Consider the following 24839-nt stretch of genomic DNA (forward strand, 5'->3'; position numbering starts at 1 on the left):
TCCGGGATTGGCGGGTGCTAGGCGGGCGGTGTCAGGCTCTCGGTGGCGGCGGAGACGGCGGAGGCCAGGGAGGAAGATGTCGTAATGAGCGGTGGGTCCTGGCCTTTGCCGGTGGGGTCTTCCCGGCCCTCAAGGGTTGGGAAGACGGGCAGAGGCCTCGGGGAGGGGGAGCCGGAATCGGGGGTGCCCCCCTGGGACTGGGCCTGGCGCCGGGGCCCGGCTACGGGAGGGGCGGGGGAGGAAGGATTCCCGCCCGGAGGAGGAGCGCGGCTGGCCGGCCGGGCGGAGGCACCCGGAAGGGGGCGTTAGACTCCCCGCCCCTCGGAGCCCCGGGCGGGCGAGAGGCGCTTCCGGGCCTGGCTGGCGGCGCGGGCAGCTAGGCGATTTTGGAACCCCCCCCCCCTTCGCCCCCTTAGCTAGGTGGCGCGGGGCCGTCAGAGTGTGTCCGAGTCTGCTCCACGCAGGCGGCCGATACCCGCTCGGGCTCTTTCTGCGGGCAGGCAACGCTTGAGAGCCAGGTGGTGCCCATCAGACTGACCTAGGCTGCAGTCTGCTGCCCCGCAGTCCCAGACGGTGCCACACACTCCCTAGGCAGATGACTGCCGAGTGAAAACCGAATCTTACTGTTTGTACCTTGCCCTTGAGCCTGCGGCTGGGTAGCTGCAAACTTGGAATTCTGAGAAGTTTGAGAACTTGTTGACCGAGCTCCCAGATTATTGCCCGATGCCCCGCGCGGGGGCAAAAATGCACTGAAATGCCAAGGAAAAGCGTAGGCGCAATCGTTCTTAAGAGATGACCTAAGAAATAAAATAGATACTCGCTTTCTTCGTTCATCCTCGTTGTTGACTTAATGGTCCTCAGCTTCCTCCCGTCCTTCTTAGGTTTCTTTCCCAGTGCCTTTCTAATTTTAGTACAAAAGGAAGTGTTTCTTCTGCCTTGGGCAATTGAGAAACCTGTCCTCACTACATTCCTTGGTTTTGATTCCAATAGTCTGTCATGTTTAATTGTTTCATAATTAACTTGACGCCGTTTGGCTTTTCTCCTGAACTCTTCCTTTTTTAGGAGGTTACTGGATCATTTATTTGTTGCTTCGTGGAGAAAGGCCAGTGATCCGTGAGCCAGGAATTGGCCCCAGGTCCCCCTTACACAGATTTCATTGTAGAAAGGCGATTGATGTTGCAGTGTGGACTGGTATGCGCTGTCTACAGCTGTTATGCTGTGCCCTGCCAGGCACTGGGCATTACAGAGGATGGCAAAGCCCTGAGTTGACTCTACCCCCTGTTATGCTGGAGACTGAATCTAGATCCTCACAAACGCTAGACAAGCACCTCCTTCCTCCTCCCACTGAGCCCAGAGCTGCCTTGGATAGGATTTTTAAGGCTAGAACGGTTAGGGTGTTAGCCAGCACACAGTGAGTTAGCAGAGGGAACGATGGAGCCCAGACCATAGTAGCAATTCCCATTACCATCCAAAAGGAATCCATTGTCTGGAGTGATGGGGTCATCAGTGTCTTTTTTTCATTTAAATTCTTGATGATAGTGAAAGGAGCAGTCGAAACCAGTCAGTGGGGCTGATGTCAGTGTTCCAGTGGCTTCTTTTTGGGGGGGTGGGGTGTTGAAACATGACCTCACTCTGAAACCCTGGCTGGCTTGTATTCGTATTTTAATCTGTGTAGGCCTTGAATTTGAGATCCTCACGCCTCAGCCTCCCAAGTTCTGGAATTATAGGCCAGTGACCAAACAAACATCAGGCCCTGTTAGTATGAATTATCTTTGGCTGAGGTAGTTGCTGGGTTTTCTAATTCTAGTTCTTCTACTTGATTCTACAGAGACTTCCCTCTTTGGTTAACAGCAACAGCAACAGGGAACATAAGCTGCTCTGACACCATTATGAGCCCTGAGCTAGATGCTAAAGACAAAGATTGTTGCCAAAGACAACTATCTAGGGTTTACTCATAACCGTATCTTTCCCTGGGCACCCAGCTGGTTCTGAGAGGAAGAGTTTGGCATCCCTGAGCATCACATAGGCTGGCTCTCCCTAGATTTGATTTAAAGTTTGGGCCTGGGTCAGAGATGGTTCAGTGGGTAAAGACACTTGCTGCCAAGTCTGGCTATCTGAGTTCAATCCTTGGGTCCCACCTAGAGGAAGGAGAGAAACAACTTCCACACTGCCTTGTCTGTCTTCACCCTCAGAGGGAGAGAGGGAGAGAGAGAGAGAGCACGAGCGAGCCAACCAAATAAATATTAAAAAGTTTGGGCCTGCGGAAGCCTGTCAAAGAGGAGATAAGCAGTAAAAAGATTATGGCAGATGTTTGGGTGAAAAAGCCCAAGCCTTTCCAGCAGGTAGGGAAGTTAGTATTTGGGTCTTGAACATCTTAGTTATTGTGGTAGTTCAGTGTTTTGGAGAAGTTATAGTCTCTTGTGCTAAGCAGTGACGAGTCCTTGACCATGGGTATGTGGCAAGCTTACTTTAAGCAAGTATTGCCCAACTCTGGCCCTTCTAATGACTTTTAAAGCTTCTTGCAGCCAACCAGTAGACTCTGCTGGCATTGATGTGGGCTCAGCAGTTTTCTAGACCCTGACTCCCCCGTTTCCGTGCTAGAAATGGGCCATTTTAAAATAAGTTACCTTTATTCTATCTCTGTTTCATCTACACCTGGAAACTCTGCTTCCAGACACTGAAAATAGTAGTGATTATTTTGGGTCAAGTAGATAATGACCAGAGTGAGAGAGGCAGAGAGGTCGTTGTAAAGGTTGTTTGGAGTATTCAAAAGTAAGCACGTCTGAGTTGATGGGATTACGTTGCCTCATTTGCAGTATTGTGGGCTGTGAACTTGGAGTCATCTGTTTGGAGAAGGTCATCTACTTCCTTGTACATTTATTGGGTGACGTGTCTGAACTGTCTTTTTGGGTGACTTGAAGAATTTGTGAGCTGCTTCCCAGCTTTTCTAAACCCAGAACCTAGGCTCGGTGTGGTGATGCACCTAATCCTACCACACAGGCTGAGACCGGAAGATTGAGAGTTTGAGTTCACCTGAGGCTACTTAGTGAGTTGCAGGCTAGCCTGGGCTTTATAGCAAGCAAGACCTTGTCTTAAAAAAATAAAAAATGAGGGCTGGAGAGATAGCTCAGCAGTTAAGAGCATTGCCTGCTCTTCTAAAGGTCCTGAGTTCAATTCCCAGCAACCACATGGTGGCTCACAACCATCTGTAATGAGGTCTAGTGCCCTCTTCTGGCCTTCAGGCATACACGCAGAAAGAATATTGTATACATAATAAATAAATAAATTAATTAATTAATTAAAAAATAAATAAAAAATGAAAACAAGGGAATTTTACCCAGAGGGTGGGCAAATAAGTGTTTTTCCAGGTTGAGAAATGTGGTATCACACAGGCTGTTAGTGGCTTTTCCCATGAGTACTCCTGCGGGACTCATCTACCTCCTGTAGTTCCTTCTCCTTTTCCCTCCACAGCCAGTGCTCAGGTCTTTGTTTCTCAGCTGTAGTTGCAGGTCTGTCTCTTATGCTGTGAGCTCCATAACCAACAGATGTTCTGAGGGCCGCAGGGCAGAGGGGTTTCACAGTCCATCGGAAACCTTTTGGAGCCTGGTGGGAAGGAAAAAGAGGGTGAAAGTATGTCGGGCTAAAGAGGAATGGGATTGGGGTCATGGTGGATTTGTTCCAGTTGACAAATGGTGAAATGTTTCTGCTGGGATCCTGAAGGAAAGCACAAAACCAGCACCGGAGCAAGCTCCGAGTTGGCCCCAGGGTCTCGGGGCAGCCAGACCTCTCAGTACATGATGGGGAGCGCGCGTCAGTGTCACCAGTCACTGCGCCTTTCCTCACTGTGGCCCGGAGAGAGCTCCAGGTAGTGTTGATATATCAAGGCTGTCCCTTCAACACAAGCATGCTTGTAATCTCGGCCATTGGAGTCAGCTGCTGCATGTAGTGCAGAGGTTTAACTTGGGTGGCCAAGGCTAAGTCCTCTGAGGTGCCACTTTGCCTCTGTGTGGTGATTTAGACCCTTGAGGTGTCATTCATCTCAGCCACAGGGCGACAGTGGCTCAGGAAGAGTCAGCAGGCACTGCACGTTTCTAAATGTCTCTCCAAACTTCCTCACTGGGGTTGTTACCTCTCGTGGGAGTTTGTAAAATCCCTTAGTGGCTTCTGAGACAGTTAGCAGGATCATGTGATTGGAAGTGAAATATTTCTGCCTCTGGTTTATATTTAATTTTGGAAATTAGAGAATGAAAAACCAAAATCAGATGAAGACATTTCCCAGGCTTCAGAAGAGCAAGCAGCAAACAGCCTCCTTCCCTTCTCCAGGGAAATGAAGTCACTACTCATTTCAGAAGCCGGGAGAGCTCCAGAGAGTGACTCACATGCAGAGAGGGCAACATGTTCATGCATAAGGAGATTCCTGGTGTGTGGGGGCAACACTTGCTTTTATTTCTCCTGTTTGTACAACAGAATTCTGAGTCCCAGTATTTTTTCTTAAGATTTACTTATTATCATACAGTGTTCTGCCTGTATGTATGCCTGCTTGCCATAAGAAGGAACCAGATTTCATTGTAGATGATTGTGATCTACCATGTGGTTACTGGAACTTGAACTCAGGACCTCTGGAAGAGCAGCCAGTGCTCTTAACCATCTGAGTCATCTCTTCAACGCAGAGTCCCAGTATTCTTAAGCAGAAAAGCTTTACATGGTTCCTGGGACGCTTCCACCATGCTGAAATGTTCCCATCATTCCCTGTTGCCCCCACATTGATGCCCAGGCAGCAAGCTAACTCGGAGTGACAGCAGTCAGGTGTGGCGGAAAAGAATTCTGCACAGGACAAACCTGGAGTGTTCACATTCAGATGCTCTCACAGTCCTAGCTAATGTCCCCCGTGTGTGTGCTAACTGGAAAGGTATTGAAGCGTAGCCTGGAGCTGTAGTGCCGGCTGTGCAGTTGAGTTGCTTGCACTGAAGTGTTTGACCAGTTCCAGCTCACACAGGCACCACCACATTTGTTTTATTGGGTACTGGGGATGGAACCCCAGCTTGGTGAAACTGAACCACGTCTTGGTGAAACTGAACCAAGAGCCCTCTGGTTCTTCTTCTGTTTTTTTTTTTTTTTTTTTTTTTCTTTCAAGATGTGGTTTTTCTGTGTAGCCTTGGCTGTTCTGGAACTTGTTTTGTATACCAGGCTAGCCTCAAACCCAAAGATCCGCCTGCCTCTGCCTCCAGAGTGCTGGGATTAAAGGCGTGTGCCACCACTGCTGGCTCCCCCTTTGGTTATTTTTTGGTTTTGTTTGTTTTCTGAGACAGGGTTTCTCTGTGTAGCCCTAGCTGTCCTGGAACTAGCTCTGTAGACCAGGCTGACCTCAAACTCAGAGAGATCTGCCCCCGAAGTGCTAAGATTAAAGGCGTGCGCCACCACCACCAGGCAAATTTGCATTCTTAATGAGATAGTAATTAAGTAACTAATAAGTACTTGTTGGAAAGTGATAAGTCCAAGGATAAAAACAGAAGAGAGGGAGGTAGGAAAAATGTGTGGGAGAGGCAGTTTACATAGGATGTTCAGGGATGTCTTGGTGAGAAAGTGACTTCATGAAGCCCTAAAAGAGTGGAAGGGGTTGAACCAGTTCCGTCTAGAGTGAGGGGAGGAGGGTAAACTCAAGCGGATGTGGGAGCGAGCCCCAGGACCTTAGGGGAAGACAGCATGAGGAAAGCAGTGAGGGAGGAAGGGTAGGCAGTCAGGCCACACGCCTGTGTGTGATGGTTGGCACTTTGACTCTGATGGGATGCTGGTGAGGGCCTCTGAATAGAAGAGTGATGTGGTTATGTTTATGTCTTGCGTTGAAAACAGACTGACAGGGTCAAGGTTGAAAGGACAGCTCAGTGGCCTTCCGGGTTGGCTAGGTACACACATGGGTCAAGATGATGGCAGAGCAGTGATATTTGGAATGTGTTCAGAAGTTAGAAGCGTTTACTCTCACATGTGAGAAAAATAAAAGGATAATTTCAAGGCTTTAAGGCTGAGCAGCTGGAGGGACGGAGTTAGCATTCACTGCGGTGGGGAATGTTTGCAGGAAGCATGGAATTGGAAGCTCTCAGACACACAGTATAGTGCTGGCTAGAGTCAAGACACCCTCTAATATGTCCAAGTGAAGGTATCAGGAGCTCAGAGGGGGCAAAGTCTGCAGACAAACTCAGGCCGCCATCATTATATAGTATCTATGTGGCATTGGTTTTGAAAGCCATGAGAGTAAATGAAATTGCTCAGAAAATAGGTATAGACAGAAAGAATACAAGTTCTGAAATCTGGATGGCCTAGCTGCTGAAAATTTGAAAGGGGAGGACCATCAGAAACTTAGAAATAGCTGTCTTGGGAATCAACCAAAGAGTGTTTCCAGGAGCAAGAACAGTTAGTTGTTAGATCCCAGAAGATGAGGACTCAGGTCCAGGAGTTAGCAGTTAGATTCAGTAACATGAGGTCTGGTAGCATTAGCAATTTGAGTAGCATGAGGGTGGTACAATGTGGTTGGAGCCAAGTTCAAGAATGATTATTGGGAGTAATTAGGATCAGCAAGAACAGACCCTCCTCGACTTAGGCTATTTGTTGGATAAATTTGTAGTGAACTGAAAAGATTGGAAGTCAAACATGCATTTTAATATACCCAACCTTCTAAATGTTATAGTGTGTGCGGGGTGTTCTTTCTTTCCTTCCTTCCTTCCTTCCTTCCTTCCTCCCTCCTTCCCTCCCTCTCTCCTTCCCTTCCTTCCTTCCTTCCTTCCTTTCTTCCTTTCTTTCGTTTTGAGACAGGGTTTCTCTGTAGCTTTGGAGTCTGTCCTGGAACTGGCTCTTGCAGACCAGGCTGGCCTCTAACTCACAGAGATCCACCTGCCTCTGCCTCTCAGGTGCTGGGATTAAAGGCATGTGCTGCTACCGCCTGATGGGGGCGCTCTAGAATGAATGGAAAGAATGCTTGTCTAGCATGAATGGGTTTGAAATCCTGGCGTGCTGGGTAGTGGTGGTGCACACCTTTAATCCCAGCATTTGGGAGGCAGAGGCGGGGTCAATCTCTCACTGCGAGTTCCAGGACAGCCAAGGCTACACAGAGAAACCCTGTCTTGAAAACAAACAAACAAACAAACAAAAAAGTGAAAAGTTTTTGCGCCCCAATAAACCTCTCCATTGATGCAATAATCCAGATCAGAATAAATCAAACCAAATTAGACAAAGCCCAGGTTTAATGGATACTAGCGCTCCTGGCTTCCAGGCCCTCAGAGAGGAGGTGGGGGAAGGAAAACTAGGAAACCACATGTTTGTTCTCTGGGAAACAATTTAAATACCCTATGGGAGTAGTCTTGAGCCTCTCTGGGGAGGGGTCACTGTTTGGTGGGTTTTCTTGGAGGTGGAGTCTGGACTGAGGCAACTCCCAGAGGAGGGGCTTGGGATGGAACTTTCCACCCAAACATTCCAGACTCTTTAGATATAGGGGTGCCCGGGACTGAGGTGAAGCTTTTCACCCAAACAGAAAGAAATAAAAGAAAACTAGGCATAATGATACATATCTGTATTCATAGCATTCCAGAGGTGGAGACAGGAGACTCAGGAATTCAAGGTCATCCTTTGTTCTGTAGTGAATGTGAGGCCAACGGACTACATGAATACATCTTGTCTCAAAAACAGAGACCTCTTAGGTTTGCTGAGAGTTGGACAAAATCATTTACCACAAAGGTTTGCTTTATTTATTTATTTATTTATTTTTGTTTTTTGAGACGGTTTCTCTGTGTCTGTGGAGCCTGTCCTGGGGTGCTCTATGTAGACCAGGCTGGCCTCAAACACATGGAGATCCACCTGCCTCTGCCTCCTGAGTGCTGGGACTAAAGGCGTGCACCACTACTGCCCAGCTCACAAAAGTATTTTTTAATAAAATGCTTACTATCATGTAACTTACTAAATACTGTACTAAAAGTAGAAAACGTAACTATGAGTATTCCTTCATATACTAAGTAGTATAGTAGAAAACGTAACTATGAGTATTCTTTCATACACTATGTAGCACTGAAAAGTTAAGTTGGAGGCCTGCAGGTTAGCTCAGTGCTTGGAGGTGTTTGCCCAGTGCCTGTTATGTCAGGATTAGTCTGACAACCCGAGTTTAATCCCCAGGACTCCCATGATGGAAGAGAGAACCTCCACATGTTAGTCATGGCATGTATGTAGCTATGCACAAATAAGTACACATGCTTATACAAATAAAATATGATTGAAATGTGAAAAAAATGAAGTTGGCTGGGTGGTGGTGGTGCACGCCTTTAATCCCAGCACTTGGGAGACAGAGGCAGGCGGATCTCTGTGAGTTCAAGACCAGCCTGGTCTACAAGAGTTAGTTCCAGAACAGGCTCCAAAGCTACAGAGAAACCCTGTCTCCAAAAAAAAAAAAAAAAATGAGGTTGAACCATAGAAGGAACTGTCTGAACGGGTGACTGAGGAGAGGTTAAGAATCCCAGCTCATTAAGGAACTGTAACTTTCTTGATAAAGTCGTTTGTAAGTCTCAGGGTCATGGCTTGCTTGGGGTCATAGCTGAGGGTGGAGAAGATCTCTGTTCTCTCCATTGGCCTGTGGCCTTAGCAACTCTTCCCAGAGTTGTTCTGCAAAGAACGGAGTCATCTTTCTGTATTGTGGTTGCTGGGTGTTCAGTTGTCCAGGCAGTTTGGAGTCTGTCACAGCCCAGCTTGCTCACTCCACCCTTCTTCATCCATGCTGATTCACCAGTTTCCCTGGAGGGCCAGTTTTGTTCTTTAAAATCAGCCATGGTTTGCTTTTCCCTCACCAGCTCTGAATTCTTTCAGGCTAGGCAACTGGGAAAGCCTGGCCTTAGAAACTGCTTTACTGGCTTCTGGCCCAGTCATACTGACCAAAATAGCCACCAGAAGGGCTGTTTGCACAGAGTGAAATTCCTGCTGGGGAAATGCCATAGTGGAGGGCCAAGGAAGCCATAGCTGCAAAGTTTAAAAAAAAAAAAAAAAAAAAAACCCTATAGCCTAGGGTCTGGTTGTGGACTTTGAGCCCTTCTAGCCTAGGACAGCTTGATAACCAGGCTCTAGGGTCCTTCCTGTTAGATCATGCAGTCCAACAGTCCCAAGCCAGTCTGCCAGAGAAAGACACCCCCGCCCCCAGGGCAGAGCTCCGCTCCCTACCCTGTGGTGAGGCCAGCGTTGCCAAGGGTGCTCCAGGGAGTGTTCACTGGCACCCAGCAAGGTCATCTGCTTCTAGAGAGTAAGTGAGAGACCACTAGAGATTATAAATGGCCAAAGGGAGAGCTCAGACTTCAGGCTCCCAGGAAGAGAAAGATGAGAGAGGAGGGAGGGGCAGGGAGGAGGCTCAGTGCTTGGTTTCTCTAAACTTATCAAAAGAGCTTTTGGAAACTATGGAAGGGTGTAGCCCGGGGAGTGGCTGGATAGGATTCTAGGTTTACAAAGGTAGTCTTCCAGGAGTGTACCAGCTGGATAAAGGGAGCTGGAGGCTGGAAGCTGCTCTGGAGGCTGTGGGTGGGAGTTCAGGCTGAGTGAGGGTGCTTTAAGCAAGGACCAGGGCCATGGGACCAGTGAGTAGGAAGGACATTTCTACAGAGGGGGGAATCGTGAGGAGCTAGTTATCTGTCAGGAGGGTGCTGCCGAGGTTAGAATTAGGACGGCCAGAAAGAAGCTACATTCCAAAGATTCCTGTATGCTCACCCAGGGACCACAGCTGTCCCTGTGCTGGGAAGCAGATCTGAGATCAGCAATTCAGTGCAGACACAGCTTACTGCAGAGCCAGTCCTTGCACGCATCCCATACCTTAGACCCACGATCACAGCCGTGGGTGTCGAATGCTAGCAGAGGACTTCATCGCAGTCCAAAGAGGACTCCAAGGACATGATATACCTGTTACAAAATGGCTGGCCATAAATTTTGCTAGGGAGGAAAATGAAAGCTGGTTAAAGGTGCAAGCATTTGTTTGAAACACAGAAAAGCCCTCAGTAAGGGAAGGACAGTGAAGATAAGCAGGGAAAAGCAGGCCTGTGGAAACTGGGGAGGAGAAAGCCCCGAGGGAATGCTCAGGTTGGGAGTGTCTGGCTGGCCCTGTGAAGGCCCAAAGAGGGCGGGGCCGGCCCAGACCTGGGAGTGTCAGCCTCTGCGAAGGTGTCTGAAGCACTGTGAATTGACACAGCCCCGCACTGAAGGGGTCTTGGGTGAGAAGGGACACTTGTTGAAGAATGCCAGTATTTGAGTGGTGGCAAGGAAGAGGAGCCTGCGGGAATTTGCAGGGGGAGGCGACCAACAAGAGAGGTCTGCGCAAAGAGGTCTGTGGTGACCTGGGTGTGGATGGTGGCCTGGAGGGGACCAAGTTTGGCCAAGGAGGGTGGTGACCGTTGGTGAAAGTCTAGAAGCTCGGTGGTTTTCTGTCAGTCTTGGGGTTCTGTTATGGTCCCTCTGCACCCTCTACTCCTTCTTCCTTGCTGCCTTGTTCAACCCTCAGGGCTTTTCCTTAGGACTGAGGCGTATGGTCACTGCTTGCATCATTGATCATGTCAGACGGCAACCTAGAGACTTGGGAAGTTCTAGCTGAAATGAATTAATGATGAGATCAAATGATGTCATTGAGAGTTGTGCACTTTTTTCTTTCAAGAATATTTGGTAAGGGTGTGTGATATGTGGATAAGGTGGTTGCTGCGATGCCTGATGACCAAGGTTCAGTCCCCAGAATCTACGTGGTGGAAAGAACTGACTCCCACATTGTTCTCTAACTTTCACATGTCACTGTGCATGCCTGCATGTGAACAAACACATACAAAATAAATATAAAAAAGGAATATGCAGTAATCCCTGTTGCCCGTATTGCTAAGTAAATGTAGGTTTCAGTGACCAACTATAAACTGCTGTTACAGTGCTGGATATACTGGGGAGGACTCAGGGGCAGAGCATTTGCCCATCACGTGTGAGGCCCTGGTCCAACCCCTAGCACAAAAACAAAACGTGTAGCATGGTGGAAATGGTGTGAATCAGTTACAGAATTCTAAGAGTCCCTCTGCGGCTTCACACCCCACTTAGGGGTGCTTTGAATAGGATGGAGGGAAGTTAAGCATGACTTACATCCACATTACACATTTTAAACACACAGTTCCAAATTAAATGAGCCTGCTCAGAGAGCTATGGTTATGTTTGTGTGCTCTTCTCCTAACCGCTTTCCTTCCCACACACCAACTGGAAGCGCTTCTCTTTTCTGTAGCTCTCTCTTTCCAGTTCTGGAGTGGCAGAGAAATGGCTCTCTGTTTTGATCGCCCAGGTCTGCCGCCCAGGAGCTACATAAAGCTCTCAGTGATAATAAGAGACACACTTGTGGTGGTTTTAGACCAAAGAAGTATTTCAAGTGCCAACTGGGGGGGGGGGGGATGAAACCAAACTGAGATGGTGCGACCAGGAGCACCAGCAGCCTGCAGCTATGTCGTAGGCTCTGCTTTAACCTCTTACTCCGTGGGTCTCCACTTCTTAACGTTATGACCCTTTAATACAGTTCCTCTTATTGTGGTAGCCTCAACGACAACATTATTTTCATTGCTACTTCATAACTAATTTTGCTATTGTAATTAATAATAATGTAAATATTTGATTTGCAGGCTATCTGATATGCAGCCCCTGTGAAAGGGTCATTTGACCCCTAAGTTGAGAACCATTGTTTTAACTGAATAAGCACTGGGAGCCCAATCAGTTTGAGTCCAGGGTCAGTGACTACAGAGGGAGAGAGAAGTGGCTAGGACATGCTGGGCCATCTGCATTTCACTTCCTTTGCACTCTGCCCTGCTTCAGTGTCCCTGCGTTTTCTAACAGGAAGGCTGTCATTCACCAGGGGTTAAGATAAGAACACGAGCCCTTGAGAGCCTCCTAGGAGACCCACTGCCTGCTTTCCCAGCCCTGCCAGTAACTGACTCATCTCGTGTGTTTTTTTCCCCCAAAGACAGTGTTTCTCTGTTTATCTCTGGCTGTCCTGAAACTCACTCTGTAGACCAGGATGGACTCGAATTCACAGAGCTCCACCTGCCTCTGCCTCCCAAGTGCTGGGATTAAAGGCATGCGTCACCATCGCCCAGCTTCAACTTGTGTTTTTACCAACACAACATGGTCTGAAAAACGTTGTTTTAACTGTTTTTTGGGTATTAACCAAGGGCCTTGTACATGCTAGGCAGAGTCTTCCACTGATCACACCCTTGTACCTCAAAAGGATAAACACTGGAAATTTAGCACAACTTTTCATCCCATCTTCAACAGAATATACATCTTGCCTCTGGTTAAACAATTTCAAAGAAAGGGGACTTCACCCTCAGAGGCAATTGTTTCTGTCTTTTTGTTGCTAAGATTTATTTATTAGTTAAGATTTATTTATTAATTATGTATACAGTATTCTGTCTGCATGTATGCTGCAGGCCAGAAGAGGGCACCAGATCTCATTACAGATGGTTGTGATGTGGTTGCTGGGAATTGAACTCAGGACCTCTGGAAGAGCAGTCAGTGCTCTTAACCTCTGAGCTATCTCTCCAGCCCTTGGTTCTGTCTTTTAAAGGTTTCATTGAATTAAACGGAAATCTGGCTTTTTGAACAGTCACATAAGTGGCTTGGTTTAAACTTATATACAGAGTAAGTATCCTGGTCAGAACCTCGTTGGAATGCCCCTTAGAATGGGGCCAGTGCTCCAGATAGAACCCAGCATGTAGAATAACACATGGAAAATACTATTTTTCTTGTCCTACGATTGAGTTTTTTAGATTTTTTTTAAAATAAAAGCTTTTGTCTTGAAAAACCAAAAACAGAAAAAAAATAATAGTTTTTGTGCTGGGCAGTGGTGGCACACACCTTTAATCCCAGCACTAGGGAAGCAGAAGCAGGAAGATCTTTGAGTTTGAGGCCAAACTGGTCTACAGAGGGAGTTCCAGGACAGCCAGGGCTACATGTAGAAACGTCTCAAAAAGCCAAAAGAAAAAAGTTCTTGTTATCTGGGTATGGTGACCTATGTCTTAAATCTTAGCACTTAGGAGGCAAAGACTAGACTAGTGTAAGACTGTAAGTAAATGCATAACTAAGAGAAGAGGACAGTTACCATGAGGAACACAGGACAGTGAGAAGGCCGGAGATGCCCCGGTCTGGGTTGGAGATCCCTAGGCTCACACCCACCCAAAGCTGTGTCCCCATCCTGCTCATCTCCGTGTCGGGTGTCTGCTCTGTATTCATGTCTCCACCCAGAACCTTTAAGAGCAACTGGGCCGGGCTCACAGGGCTGCTCTTTGCAACTGCACGCTTTTATCTGTCTTTTATCTGTGCAAGGGTTTTGCAGTCACCTGTGTCTGTACTGTCCTAGGATCTACACGTCCTCTGCCCAGAGCTGTACTCTGGCTCTTCACAGTTGGCAGCATCTGCAGCATTCTCACGGATGTGACCACTGATAGCACTGTGCTGCCTTCTGACCAGCCAGTCTTTCTCTGAGAACCATGTTCCCTTAGATGCCTGAAGAAACATGAATGGTTGTGTTTTCTCCCTGACCTCTGTCCTCACTAGATTCCCAACCTGGGCTCAGTTACTGAGCCTTTGTCCCTTGAGTCTTCTAAGCAATCTCCCCCGTCTCTCTATTTCCTGGAATTTACTTTCCAAATGTCTGGGATCCGCTGACTCTGCCCCAGTGCTTTGCCTGTGGGATGGCAGTCCTTTACCACATGCTCTTGGAGAAGGTCTTAGTGTGCAGCCTTCGCTGGCCTGGGACTCACTGTGTAGACCAGGCTGGCCTCTACCTCCCATGTGCCAAGATTAAAGGTGTGTGCCACCACACCTAGCCTCTTGTTTTACCTTTTGTTTACTTAAAATTTTATCTATCTATTTTTCCTGCACATATGTTTTACACAACATGAGTGTGTACAATATGCGCTGGAGGCAAGAAGATGTCATCATATCTCTTAGAACTGGAGTTACAGAGGATTATGAGCCACCACATGGTTTCTGGCAACCCTGGGTCTTCTGGAAGAACAGCCCGTGCTCTTAACCACTGAGCCATCTCTCCAGCCTCCAGTTTTGTTTACCTTCCTCCCGCCCCCACCCCCAGATAGAGTTTCTCTATAGCTTTGAAGCCTGTCCTGGAAGCTGGGCTGGCCTTGCCTGTCTACCTCCCAGATTAAAGGCATGTGCAACCTCCCCTGGCTTGTTTACCTTTTAAATAAAACTTAAGTGCAAGGTAGATACTTCATTTATTAGTTCCTCCCTTATTGAAAATAAGTGGCTGGGCCTGGTGGCACAAACCTGCAATCCCAGCCCGTGAGAGGCTGTGGTATGAGTTCCAGGTCAACCTGGGGTGTGGTATAAGATCCCTGTCTCAAGTAAAGTAAAAATAAAATTTAAAAATTACAAGAGAATACAGTGGTCCCCCAGATACAGGGGATTGGTTCCAGAAGCCCTGGAGATACCAGAATTCATAAATGTTTAAGAGTTTTTTTATAGAATTTACATATAAGCTACACACCTATATACTTTAAATCATCTGCAGATTAGAGTCAGCATTTTTTGGTGCATGTTGGTTGAATATGTGAATATAGAACCTGTGGCTATGGAGGCCAACTCTAATTATTGTGGGAAAATGAGAAAATATAGTAAATTGAGAAAAAAATCTGTCAGAGATATAACTATATATATATACAATAGAATATATATTATATATCTATAATATATAGTTATACTATATATACATATATATATATATGTATAGTTATCTATACACAATAGAATTTACTCAGTATTCATTCTTCCCTATGGTGTTATAGCAATTGTCCAATGTGAAGGTATAAATTCACTTAAAGGAATTACCCAGCTGCCATCTACTGATTCGTGGGGCCCTTGTGTCTTTGTGTGAAGGCTGAGCATACAGCTTTTAGAAAAGGACAGGGGTGTCCTACTCAGGAGTGCTGGTCTAGCCTTTCTTCACTACCAGACTGGTTTGCATCTAGCTTCAGCTGGATTGAGCTGGTAGCTTCAGTTAGTACAAGACTTTACCCCTAATGGAGAGCTTTAGAGTCACCAGTGTCCAGCAGGGGGTGCTCCAGACCCACCGTAGCCAGACTGGAGACAGCCGTCCTGTCCTGGAGTCTCCCAATGTGATGAAGGCAGGCCTGGCCCAGATAGATGAGTGTGAGCAAAAGAGATGGTCACCCCTGACAAGCATAGGCTGTGATGCTTGAACTAGGCCCATGTAGGAAAAGCTGTTAACTTCTCAGAGAAGCAGCAAGAGAGGCAAAATGAAAAGCTGAGGCAAGGAGCCTTGGGTTCTCTTCAGGTGTCTTACCTATTGCTCCATCTTTCTCCCTGCAGATCCACAGATGAGCATGGCCGCCACCGCTGCTGTCAGTCCTAGTGACTACCTGCAGCCTGCTGCCGCTGCTACCCAGGCAAGTGCACAGTGGGCTCTGAGGGCAGGGGCCAGAGGCTGGCGGAGCAGTGAGGTGGATTGTCCACCTTACTCTGCCTGCAAACACCCAGGAAGATCTACTTATCCTCATTCTCTGAACTGAGACATAACCACTTGGCTGAGGTGTCAAAGCTGTGCAGAGAGAGCAGTATTAAACTTGGCATTCTTGAGGCTAGGCTGTTAGTAAGTCCCTGCTGCACATGTGTGAGTACCTGAGCTCAGTTCCAGGTTCCCTGTAAAAAGCTGGGCATGGTAGTTCATGCCTATAGTCCACCAGCCACCTAGTCTTGCTCAGTGAGTTTCAGATTCAGTGGGAGACCTTGTCTCAAAAAATACAGCGAGGTAGAGAGATGGCTCAGCGATTAAGAGCACTCTTTTTTCAGAGGACCTGGGTTCAGTTCCCAGCACCCACAGCTCACGACTCAACTGTTAGCAACTCCAGTTCAGGGGATCCAACATCCTCACACAGACATATATGCAGACAAAACACCAATGTATGTAAAATAAAAATAAATAAATCATTTAGAATTTAAAAAATGAATAAGGTGAAAGAACTGGAGAGATACTCAGTGGTTAAGAGCACTGGCTGCTCTTCCAGAGGACTCAGGTTTGATTTCCTTTTTGAACTCATATGGCAGCTCACAACTCTCCATGTTCCAGTCAAAGGGGATCTGATACCCTTTCTGGCCTCTGAGACCATCCGGCACTTGAGTGATACACAAACATACATGTAGGCAAAACATTTAAATACATAAAGTAAATAATAAAGACAAGGCTGAGAGTAGCGGAGTAAGAATTTAACATTAGGGGGCTGGAGAGATGGGTCAGAGCACTGACTGCTCTTCCAGAGGACCTGGGTTCACTTCCCAGCAATCACAACCATCTATGCCCTCTTCTGGCTTGCAGATAGAACACTGTATACATAATAAATAAATAAATATTTAAAGAAAAAAAGGGGGGAAAAGCTGGGTGGTGGTGGCACATGCCTTTAATCCCAGAGGGAGGCAGAGGCAGGTGGATCTCAGTGATTTTGAGGCCAGCTTGGTCTACAAGAGCTAGTTTCCAGGACCGGCTCCAAAGCTGCAGAGTAAACCTTGTCTCGAAACACCCCCCCCCCCCAAAAAAAAGAAAGAAAATAAAAAAGAATTTAACATTAACCTCTGGTCTCCACATGTACAGACTCAAATATAGCTACACACCCCTTCACATAAACACACATACATGTATAGAACACACACACCAGAACAAAACCAGAAACTCAGGATTCCGTCTGAGCCTATCACCCTTGAGAGAACAGGCCCTGTTATCTACCCCTCTCTAGTCAGGAAGCAACCTCCAGGAAGCACCTACCCAGTGTCATCTTCCCTCCCCGTTGCCTCTCCTTTGCCTGCTTTGTGCTAGTTCATAGAATACCATCTGAGAGCCGGGCACACCTTTAATCCCAGCACTCGGAAGAGAGAGGCAAGCGTGGTCTACGAGAGCTAGTTCCAGGACAGGCTCCAAAGCTACAGAGAAACCTTGTCTCAAAAGACCAAAAATAAAACCCCATCTGAGATCAGGGATGTGTGATTGTCTCTAACACTAGGCCAACAAGACCAGTAGGAAAACATCTCATGCTGTTGGTCTGCCATGGCCAGAGCTACTTCTGGTGGGGAGGGGGTATGGTGATGGCCTGGAATGGGGTGGGGAGGAGCTCTCGGAGCTGTGGGATCACTGTGGCAGAAGGGTGTCTAGCCAGTCTTCCCATCTCACTCCTGTCCTCTGCTGATTCTTGCAGGACGCCCAGCCATCTCCCTTGGCCCTGCTTGCTGCGACATGTAGCAAAATTGGCCCACCAGCTGTTGAAGCTGCAGTGACACCTCCTGCTCCCCCACAGCCCGCCCCACGGAAACTGGTCCCTATCAAACCAGCCCCTCTTCCGCTCAGTCCCAGCAAGAATAGCTTTGGCATCTTGTCATCTAAAGGAAATATACTTCAGATTCAGGGCTCTCAGCTGAGTGCCTCCTATCCTGGAGGGCAGTTGGTGTTTGCCATTCAGAACCCCACTGTGATCAACAAAGGGAGCCGATCAAATGCAAGTATACAGTACCAAGCAGTGCCGCAGATTCAAGGGAACAGTTCCCAGACCATCCAGATGCAGCCCAATCTCACCAACCAGATCCAGATCATCCCAGGCACCAACCAAGCCATCATCACCCCCTCATCATCCAGCCACAAGCCTGTTCCCATCAAGCCAGCTCCTGTCCAGAAGTCAAATACAACTACCAGCCCTGTGCAGAGTGGGGCCAACGTGGTGAAGCTGACAGGTGGGGGCGGCAACGTAACACTTACCCTGCCCGTCAACAACCTGGTGAACACCAGTGATGCTGGGGCCCCCACTCAGCTCCTCACTGAGAGCCCCCCCACCCCACTGTCTAAGACTACCAAAAAAGTCAGGAAGAAGAGCCTTCCTGTCTCGCAGCCATCAGTGGCTGTGGCTGAGCAGGTGGAGACGGTGCTGATTGAGACCACAGCAGACAACATCATCCAGGCAGGAAATAACCTGCTGATTGTCCAAAGCCCTGGTGGGGGCCAGCCAGCTGTGGTCCAGCAAGTCCAAGTGGTGCCCCCCAAGGCTGAGCAACAGCAGGTGGTGCAGATCCCCCAGCAGGCACTGCGGGTGGTGCAGGCTGCCTCTGCAACCCTCCCCACCGTTCCCCAGAAGCCCTCTCAGAACTTTCAGATCCAGACAACGGAGTCAGCGCCAACCCAGGTACCACAGTCCCTCTGCCCCACCTCCCTCTCCTCTGCTTACCCTTCTGCTTGCTTTTGAAACTGAGGCAGATCATCGCCAGATCTGTTGGGAAGTTGGAGTCACCATCATTTGGGTGGGCAGGAAATGACTTCTGCCCTGGGGTCTCTTCGGGTCTTAGGTCAAGTAGTCCTGATCTGTAGAAATCAGATGGAATAGGGATATCTTGTCTGTTGTATTCTTTCATTATGGGGTCGCTCTGGGCATGACTATGGGGTAGATATGAATACTTTTGTAATAAAATATTTTATCATAAAATTATATACAACAGCAGCAAGAATGAGAATTCAGGTCAGAACCACAGTAAAGTAGGAAGGTTCACGAGGACAGACTGTTGCCTACTGTTGAGAACAAGAAAGGTAACAGGTGGGAGCAGTTAGGCTCCTTTTATGCATCTGCTGCTGTCGTCTTCTACTTCCCCTCTTTTGCAGCTGTTAAGTCAGCTGGCAGTTGTGCCAGCTGTTCAACTCTGTCTTTTCTTTAGATGCCAAGCAGCTGGAGAGATGACTCAGCAAGTAAGAGCACTGGCTGCTCTTCCAGAGGTCCTGAGTTCAGTTCCCAGCAACCACGTGGTGGCTCACAACCATCTGTAAAGAGATACGGTGCCCTCTTCTGGCCTGCAGGTGTACATGCAGGCACAATATACATAATATATAAATAAAGGTTAAAAAAAAACAAAACTCGTGAAATCAGTAGTGAAATGCTGGTATAATTGGGAGGCTCTATTTAGGCTTCACTGCGTGTTCCAGTTAATAATTCTTAAGGACTTGACCCACCACCTTAAACGTGGTTGTCACATCACTTATCTGAGACACTTCCTCACACCCCCACCTCCATGGGGCTGGGAATTAAACTCAGGACTTTGTGGATCTTAGACCTAAGTGCTCTGCTCCAGAGCTATATCCCTAGCCCCACTTCCTTTTTAACTTTACTGTCATGGCCTTGCTGCCTCGAAGGCCACAGGCTGGTTACTCTGTGTTCGTGTGATGTTTCCCGCATGAGCGGGTGCAGGCTATGCAAGCTTTCACTGAAGTGTCACAGAGTGCATGTGTGCCGGATTCTGCTGTCCCATTGCTGGGGTGGTTACAGTGTCGATGCCTAACAGACCTATGGAATTTAATAATGACTTTTCTGTGTGTCTGGAGACATCTCCCACCACTCAGAGGCTCAAATGCATGCTATGCAAGTGTGGGGACCAGAGTGTGTATCCCCAGAAGCCACATAAAGCAGACACTGTAGCTTGTAGCTGCCCTTGCAGTGCTCACACATGGGAGGAGACACAACTCCCAGAAGCTCTGTGAGCCGGGCATCTGGGCGTGAACGAGACCCTACCTCACACAGGTGGAAGGCAAGGATTCACACCCAAGGTTGTCCTGTGACTTCCACAAGTGTGCTTTAGCACATGTGTACACATACACACACATATACCACACACACGAGATAAAAATTATTTTCTTCCTCTTTGTATTTTATTAGTATTTTGAAGAGTGATAACATTTTCAGATAAGATAAATATCCTGTTTCTCTCTGAAAGTTTTTAGATGTATTATTTTTCTGTGTGTGAGTGTTTTGCCAGTGTGTATGTATGTGTACTCTGTGCGTGTCTGGTGCCCCAGGTCAGAAGAGGCCATCAGATCCTCTGGAACTGGAGTTACGGATGATTGTGAGCTGCCGTGTGGATAAGAGAAATCTGGGTCCTCTGGAAGAGCAGCCGATGCTCCTAAACACTGAGGGCCCCCCCCCCCAGTGTATTTTTGCTATGTAGGTTAGGCTGGCCTGGGGTCACTTTGTAGCCCATGCTGGTGTTGTGCTTTTTTAAAGTTTTCCAATTTTGAGATTCAGTAGTTACATTTTTCCATACCAAGCAAATTAAACGTTTGGTTGCAGGTCAGTAACCAGTTTATGCCAGTTTAGTGTCCTGTTAAACATCAGTATTGTCTGAGTACATGTTTGGGCTGGTTGAAGGATGGGATGACGGAGGTGTCCAGTTTTCTCTTGGACAAGGAAGGCTGTGTGAGGTGCTGGTGCCATGTCTCTCAGGACTCTCCTCTCTCTGGTCCCTCAGGTTTATATTCGTACACCTTCTGGTGAGGTACAGACAGTCCTCGTCCAGGACAGCCCCCCAACAACAGCTGCAAGCACCTCAACCACCACTTGTAACAGCCCTGCACCCCGGGCTCCCCAACTGAGTGGCGCCAGTAAAAAGCATTCAGCTGCAATTCTCCGAAAAGAGCGACCCCTGCCAAAGATTGCGCCTGCTGGGAGCATCATCAGCCTGAATGCTGCTCAGTTGGCGGCAGCTGCTCAGGCCATGCAGACCATCAACATCAATGGAGTCCAAGTGCAGGGTGTGCCTGTCACCATCACCAACACTGGCGGTGAGGGAAAGTCCTGCAGCCAGGGTGTTGGCAGCAGGGCTTTGTATTCAGCATATGGGAATCCTGAGCCATTTCGAGACAGGGTTTCTCTGTGTAGCTCTGGCTGTCATGAAACTCACACTGTAGACCAGGCTGAACTTGAACTCATGTCTTTGCTCCCAAGTGTTGAGCTCAAAGTTGTGTGCCACCATTTCCCTGCTAAGGAAGGCTTCTTACAGAGAAAGGCTGGTGCTGAGGTTTAGTGGCAGAGAAGGGTGTCCTGGACAGTAGGACCAGCTTGTGCCACACACAAGCTCAATGAGGACAAATGCTGTGAATGCAGTCTTGAAAATAGGAGGGACGGGGACAGATGGCTCTGTGGTTAAGAGCACTGGCTGCTCTTCCAGAGCCTGGGTTTAAATCCCAGCACCCACAGTCTGTAACTAGTCCCATAGCATCTGATGCCTTTTTCTGGTATATAGATAAACATGCATACAAAACACCCATATGTATAAAATACGTAAGTAGGTCTTGAAGAAACTTAGGGAAGAGGGAGAGCTGAGCTGCCTAGCAGAGGCGGTCTTTATTCTGCACTGGGAGTAGGGCAGCTGTCCAGGTTGAGGTCACGACTTTCTTCCTCCCTACTGAATTTCTATCTTGCATTTTATGCATTTGGTTTGTCCAGTTTTAGGGGACACTAAGGGAGGACAAGGTAGCCTAGAGTGATTTTCCCAAAGCTCATTAATAAAAAGTTCTTGGGAGAGTTTCCTGCCAGAAGCATTAGAATCTCGGAGAGGACCTGGCTCTCACTGCTCTCCAGAATATAAGCTACCATGACTCATCCTTAACCTGTGCAGGAGACAGAGGAAGAAGGTTTGGCCTGGGCTTCCTTTCCTGAACCGCATCCTTCTCTCTTCCATAGGGCAGCAGCAGCTGACAGTGCAGAATGTTTCTGGAAACAACTTGACCATCAGTGGGCTGAGCCCCACCCAGATCCAGCTGCAGATGGAACAGGCCCTCGCTGGAGAGGCCCAGCCTGGGGAGAAGAGGCGGCGTATGGCCTGCACGTGTCCCAACTGCAAGGATGGGGAGAAGAGGTAATCCACACCTGGGGCCAAACCCACAGCCTGACATACGCCCTATCCACAGCTGCTCTCTGGATAGGTGGCAGCTCCCAACTCTTGCCTCCCAGCTCTGCTGAGCTCTCTGACCTGACTCCTCCTATGCTTCTCTTTGTTCTCTCCCCTCCCTATTCCCATTTCCTCCCCACTGTCAACCCAACCCCCTCAGGTCTGGGGAGCAGGGCAAGAAGAAGCACGTATGCCACATCCCAGACTGCGGAAAGACTTTCCGGAAGACATCCTTGCTTCGGGCCCATGTCCGCCTGCACACTGGCGAGCGACCCTTTGTCTGCAACTGGTTCTTTTGTGGGAAGAGGTTCACACGGAGCGACGAGCTCCAGCGACATGCTCGAACCCACACAGGTCAGTCTCCCCATGCCCTTCAGCTACCCTTTGTGCACCACCACCCTGGCTGCTCAGGAGCTTCCCCGGCCTGCATGGCCGCCATGGAGCTCTTCCGAGTCACTGAGCTGTCGCCCAGAGTCGGGTGGCTGCACTCCACAGCCTGATCACCTTTTGTCATTTCTGCAGAGCTGCTTAACAAGCTCTGAGCTGGGCAGCTCTATCGTCCTGTCAGTAGAGAGACTGAGGCAGGAGGATCAGGAATTCACAGCCAGCCTGGGTAACATGAGAGACTGTCACAAGTAAAATAAATCAGAAAATCCCACCAAGCGCTGAAGAGGTTTGCCAGGCCCTGTGGTTTGCGTTTTCAGCTAACTTCAGTTAGTCCCAGGAAGGCCGTGGAGACGCTTGTGGTGGGCAGGCGGGCTCCAGTTCAAGGCCCCCCCCCCTTTCTTATTATGTACCAGTTTGTCTTAGGACTTGACTCCTTTTGACTCAGCCCTCTGCACTTGGGACAGGCAGGCCTGAATCTTCGTGAACTAAGCCAGTGCTCTCTCTTGTCTTGCCTCAGCTTTCCAAGCAATGGGATTACAGTGTAAATCAACATACCCAGGTTTTTGTTTTTTTTTTTTTTTTTGAGACAAGATTTTGTTGTGTATCCTAGGTCTACCTTAAACTCATGGCAGTTCTCCTGTCTCCTGAATGCTGGTATTACAGGCCTGCTCCAACACGCCTGGCTTACTGCAGGCCTGCCTTGATAGCAGCTAGGGTTGGTGTCAAGGTTGCTATCACAGTCCTGTGCTTTAATGTACTAACAAATACAGACCACACTATAGAAGGGTGCCCTAGGCTTGTCCTGGGCGTGCCCAGTGGTCCACAAGATACACCGGCAGATACTGCTGTAGTGAATGATGCCTTGCTGGACAGAGACTGGAGTCAGGGGACATGTGACCCAAAGTTACAGCTTCTAGCTGGATCAGACCCCCTCAGAGGCAGAAGTATAAATACCCTGACAGTGTGGTCCAGACGTGGTGGGTGAGCATGTCTTCCTGCAAGGAGGATGTTATGTTGATCAAAGTTTAAACTCCAGGGCACACAGTCCGGAATAAAGCAGGTATACGGAGGCTCAAAGGAACAGTCTGGGCAGGGAACAAGGAACTCATTGGAATGAGGTGGATTAGAAGAGACAGCTGGGGCAGAGAGATGAGATCAGTAGATGACAGGAAGGACCCTGTTAGTGGCGTGCGTATGGCGATGAGGCCAGGTCGGCTTTTCCAGGGGCTCTCACACGTGCTTCTCCTTTCTGGGGCTGTGGCAGTGTCTGTACATGGGCTCTTTGGTAACAGTTATTTCCTCTTCCAGGGGACAAGCGTTTCGAGTGCGCCCAGTGTCAGAAGCGCTTCATGAGGAGTGACCACCTCACCAAACATTACAAGACCCACCTAGTCACGAAGAACTTGTAAGGCCAGCTGAAGCAGGAGGCCCTGAAGATGGAATCCCTGTCTAATTGGCCTGGGTCTGTGGTGGACAGGTGCCCACAACTGCCCTGGGCGGCCCTCATCCCACTCCTGTCTGTGGCTGTGTCCCCACGGGGAGGGGCTCTCCTGTGCTCTCCTCCTTCCAAAGGCCCTTCCCTTCTCACCATAAGCTCCTGGCCTGCCCAGGCTGCGCACACTGGCCATGCCCAATGAGACGTTCTAAACCAGGACGTGTGGGGACCCTTATTTCCAAAGGAAAAACATGCATTTCACTCCGTCGAGGAGCAAAGTGAGCCCCCTATCCTAACCCATGCCCTGCCCCAACACTGCCGGAGTCCCATTGTGCCATGCCCCGCAATCCCCTGCCTTCTTGTCCCCCTCAATTACCTCCCCTGGCCGCTAGGGACACCCCGGGGCCCTGTACCCAGCCTCCCACTGGCTCCCACCTCTGCGGAGGGCTGGGAGGCTGCCTCCACTCCACTGCCCAGCCCCTGCCATGGCTCTCCTCCAGACATTCCAACTTCCTATTTGAAAGGTCAGATGCCGGCGGACTCCTCCCACTCCTTTTTCTATGGAGAACGTTGCCTTATTCTCGGACTTCAGATGATGAACACTGTGTATGTGTGTGCTTTAAAGACATTTTATTTAATTGCTCCCTTCTTCCTTTCTTTACTAGCCGCCTCCCCTCACCTGCGTTCAGTTTAGGGTTTCGGGGGCAATACTGAGCATAGGAGTTTTTTTTTTCTCACTAACAATTCTTTTCTAAATGACACATTTCAATTCAGATCTGGACTCACACATGGAAACACCTTCCATTCTGACTCCCTCCACACCCTTTCATCTCGTCACCCTACCTGCCTGAGCTCTATTGTGTACAGTGTATATTGTATAATAGACGATTGTGTCTACAACATGTTTTAAAAAAAACATATTGCTTGTTATTTTTGAGGCTTTTAAATTAAACAAAAATCCAACTTTATTTTTTGTTGTAACTGCTTGAGGATGTTTTATTAATTAAGTGACAGATTTGTTATCCTTTATTAACGATGTATTTTGTTGGTCAGTGCTGGGCTGACAAAAATTTTTCTCGCTAATAAATTTAGTTGCCCGAGGCAAAGTCTGCTCTTGGCAGTTGGGCTGTCTTTGTCTGTTCCTTCAGAGGTCCCACAGAGGGGACTCCTGAGGAGGGAGCCCCGCACTCTCAACTTACCCTCCTAGCCCTAGCAAGTCCAAACCATGGCCCCAAAGGAGAGGAGTGCTTGGAGCCCCTCTGGGGACTTC

General features: G+C 48.4%; 2 protein-coding genes across 5 annotated transcripts in view; one reads left to right on the forward strand and one right to left on the reverse strand.

The window, feature by feature from the left end:
- On the forward strand, nucleotides 1–24680 carry Sp2 (Sp2 transcription factor). 2 transcript variants are annotated; one of them, XM_048450897.3, is made up of 7 exons: nucleotides 1–91; nucleotides 15373–15449; nucleotides 17247–18221; nucleotides 20326–20638; nucleotides 21540–21714; nucleotides 21908–22101; nucleotides 23443–24680. In XM_048450897.3, exons 1-7 carry the CDS (start codon nucleotides 85–87, stop codon nucleotides 23541–23543), a joined length of 1842 nt encoding a protein of 613 aa, XP_048306854.1. In that variant the 5' UTR covers nucleotides 1–84; the 3' UTR covers nucleotides 23544–24680. The 2 variants fall into 2 exon arrangements, with proteins under 2 accessions (XP_048306854.1, XP_085551835.1); XM_085695709.2 differs by lacking the exon at nucleotides 1–91 and adding an exon at nucleotides 10166–10334.
- Nucleotides 3332–24839, reverse strand: part of LOC146893271 (uncharacterized) — a 34015-nt gene continuing 12507 nt past the window's right edge. For 2 of the 3 annotated variants that reach the window (XM_085695710.2, XM_085695711.2), the window contains exon 4: nucleotides 3332–3603. In XM_085695710.2, coding sequence (XP_085551836.2) covers nucleotides 3397–3603 — 207 coding nt within the window. In that variant the 3' untranslated portion in view covers nucleotides 3332–3396. Of the gene's footprint in view, nucleotides 3604–18263; nucleotides 18398–24839 lie in introns of all 3 variants that reach the window. The other variant, XR_015003800.2, reaches the window with a different exon arrangement.

This window comes from Myodes glareolus, chromosome 9, assembly GCF_982192425.1.
Source record: "Myodes glareolus chromosome 9, mMyoGla1.1, whole genome shotgun sequence".
NCBI lineage: Eukaryota > Metazoa > Chordata > Mammalia > Rodentia > Cricetidae > Myodes > Myodes glareolus.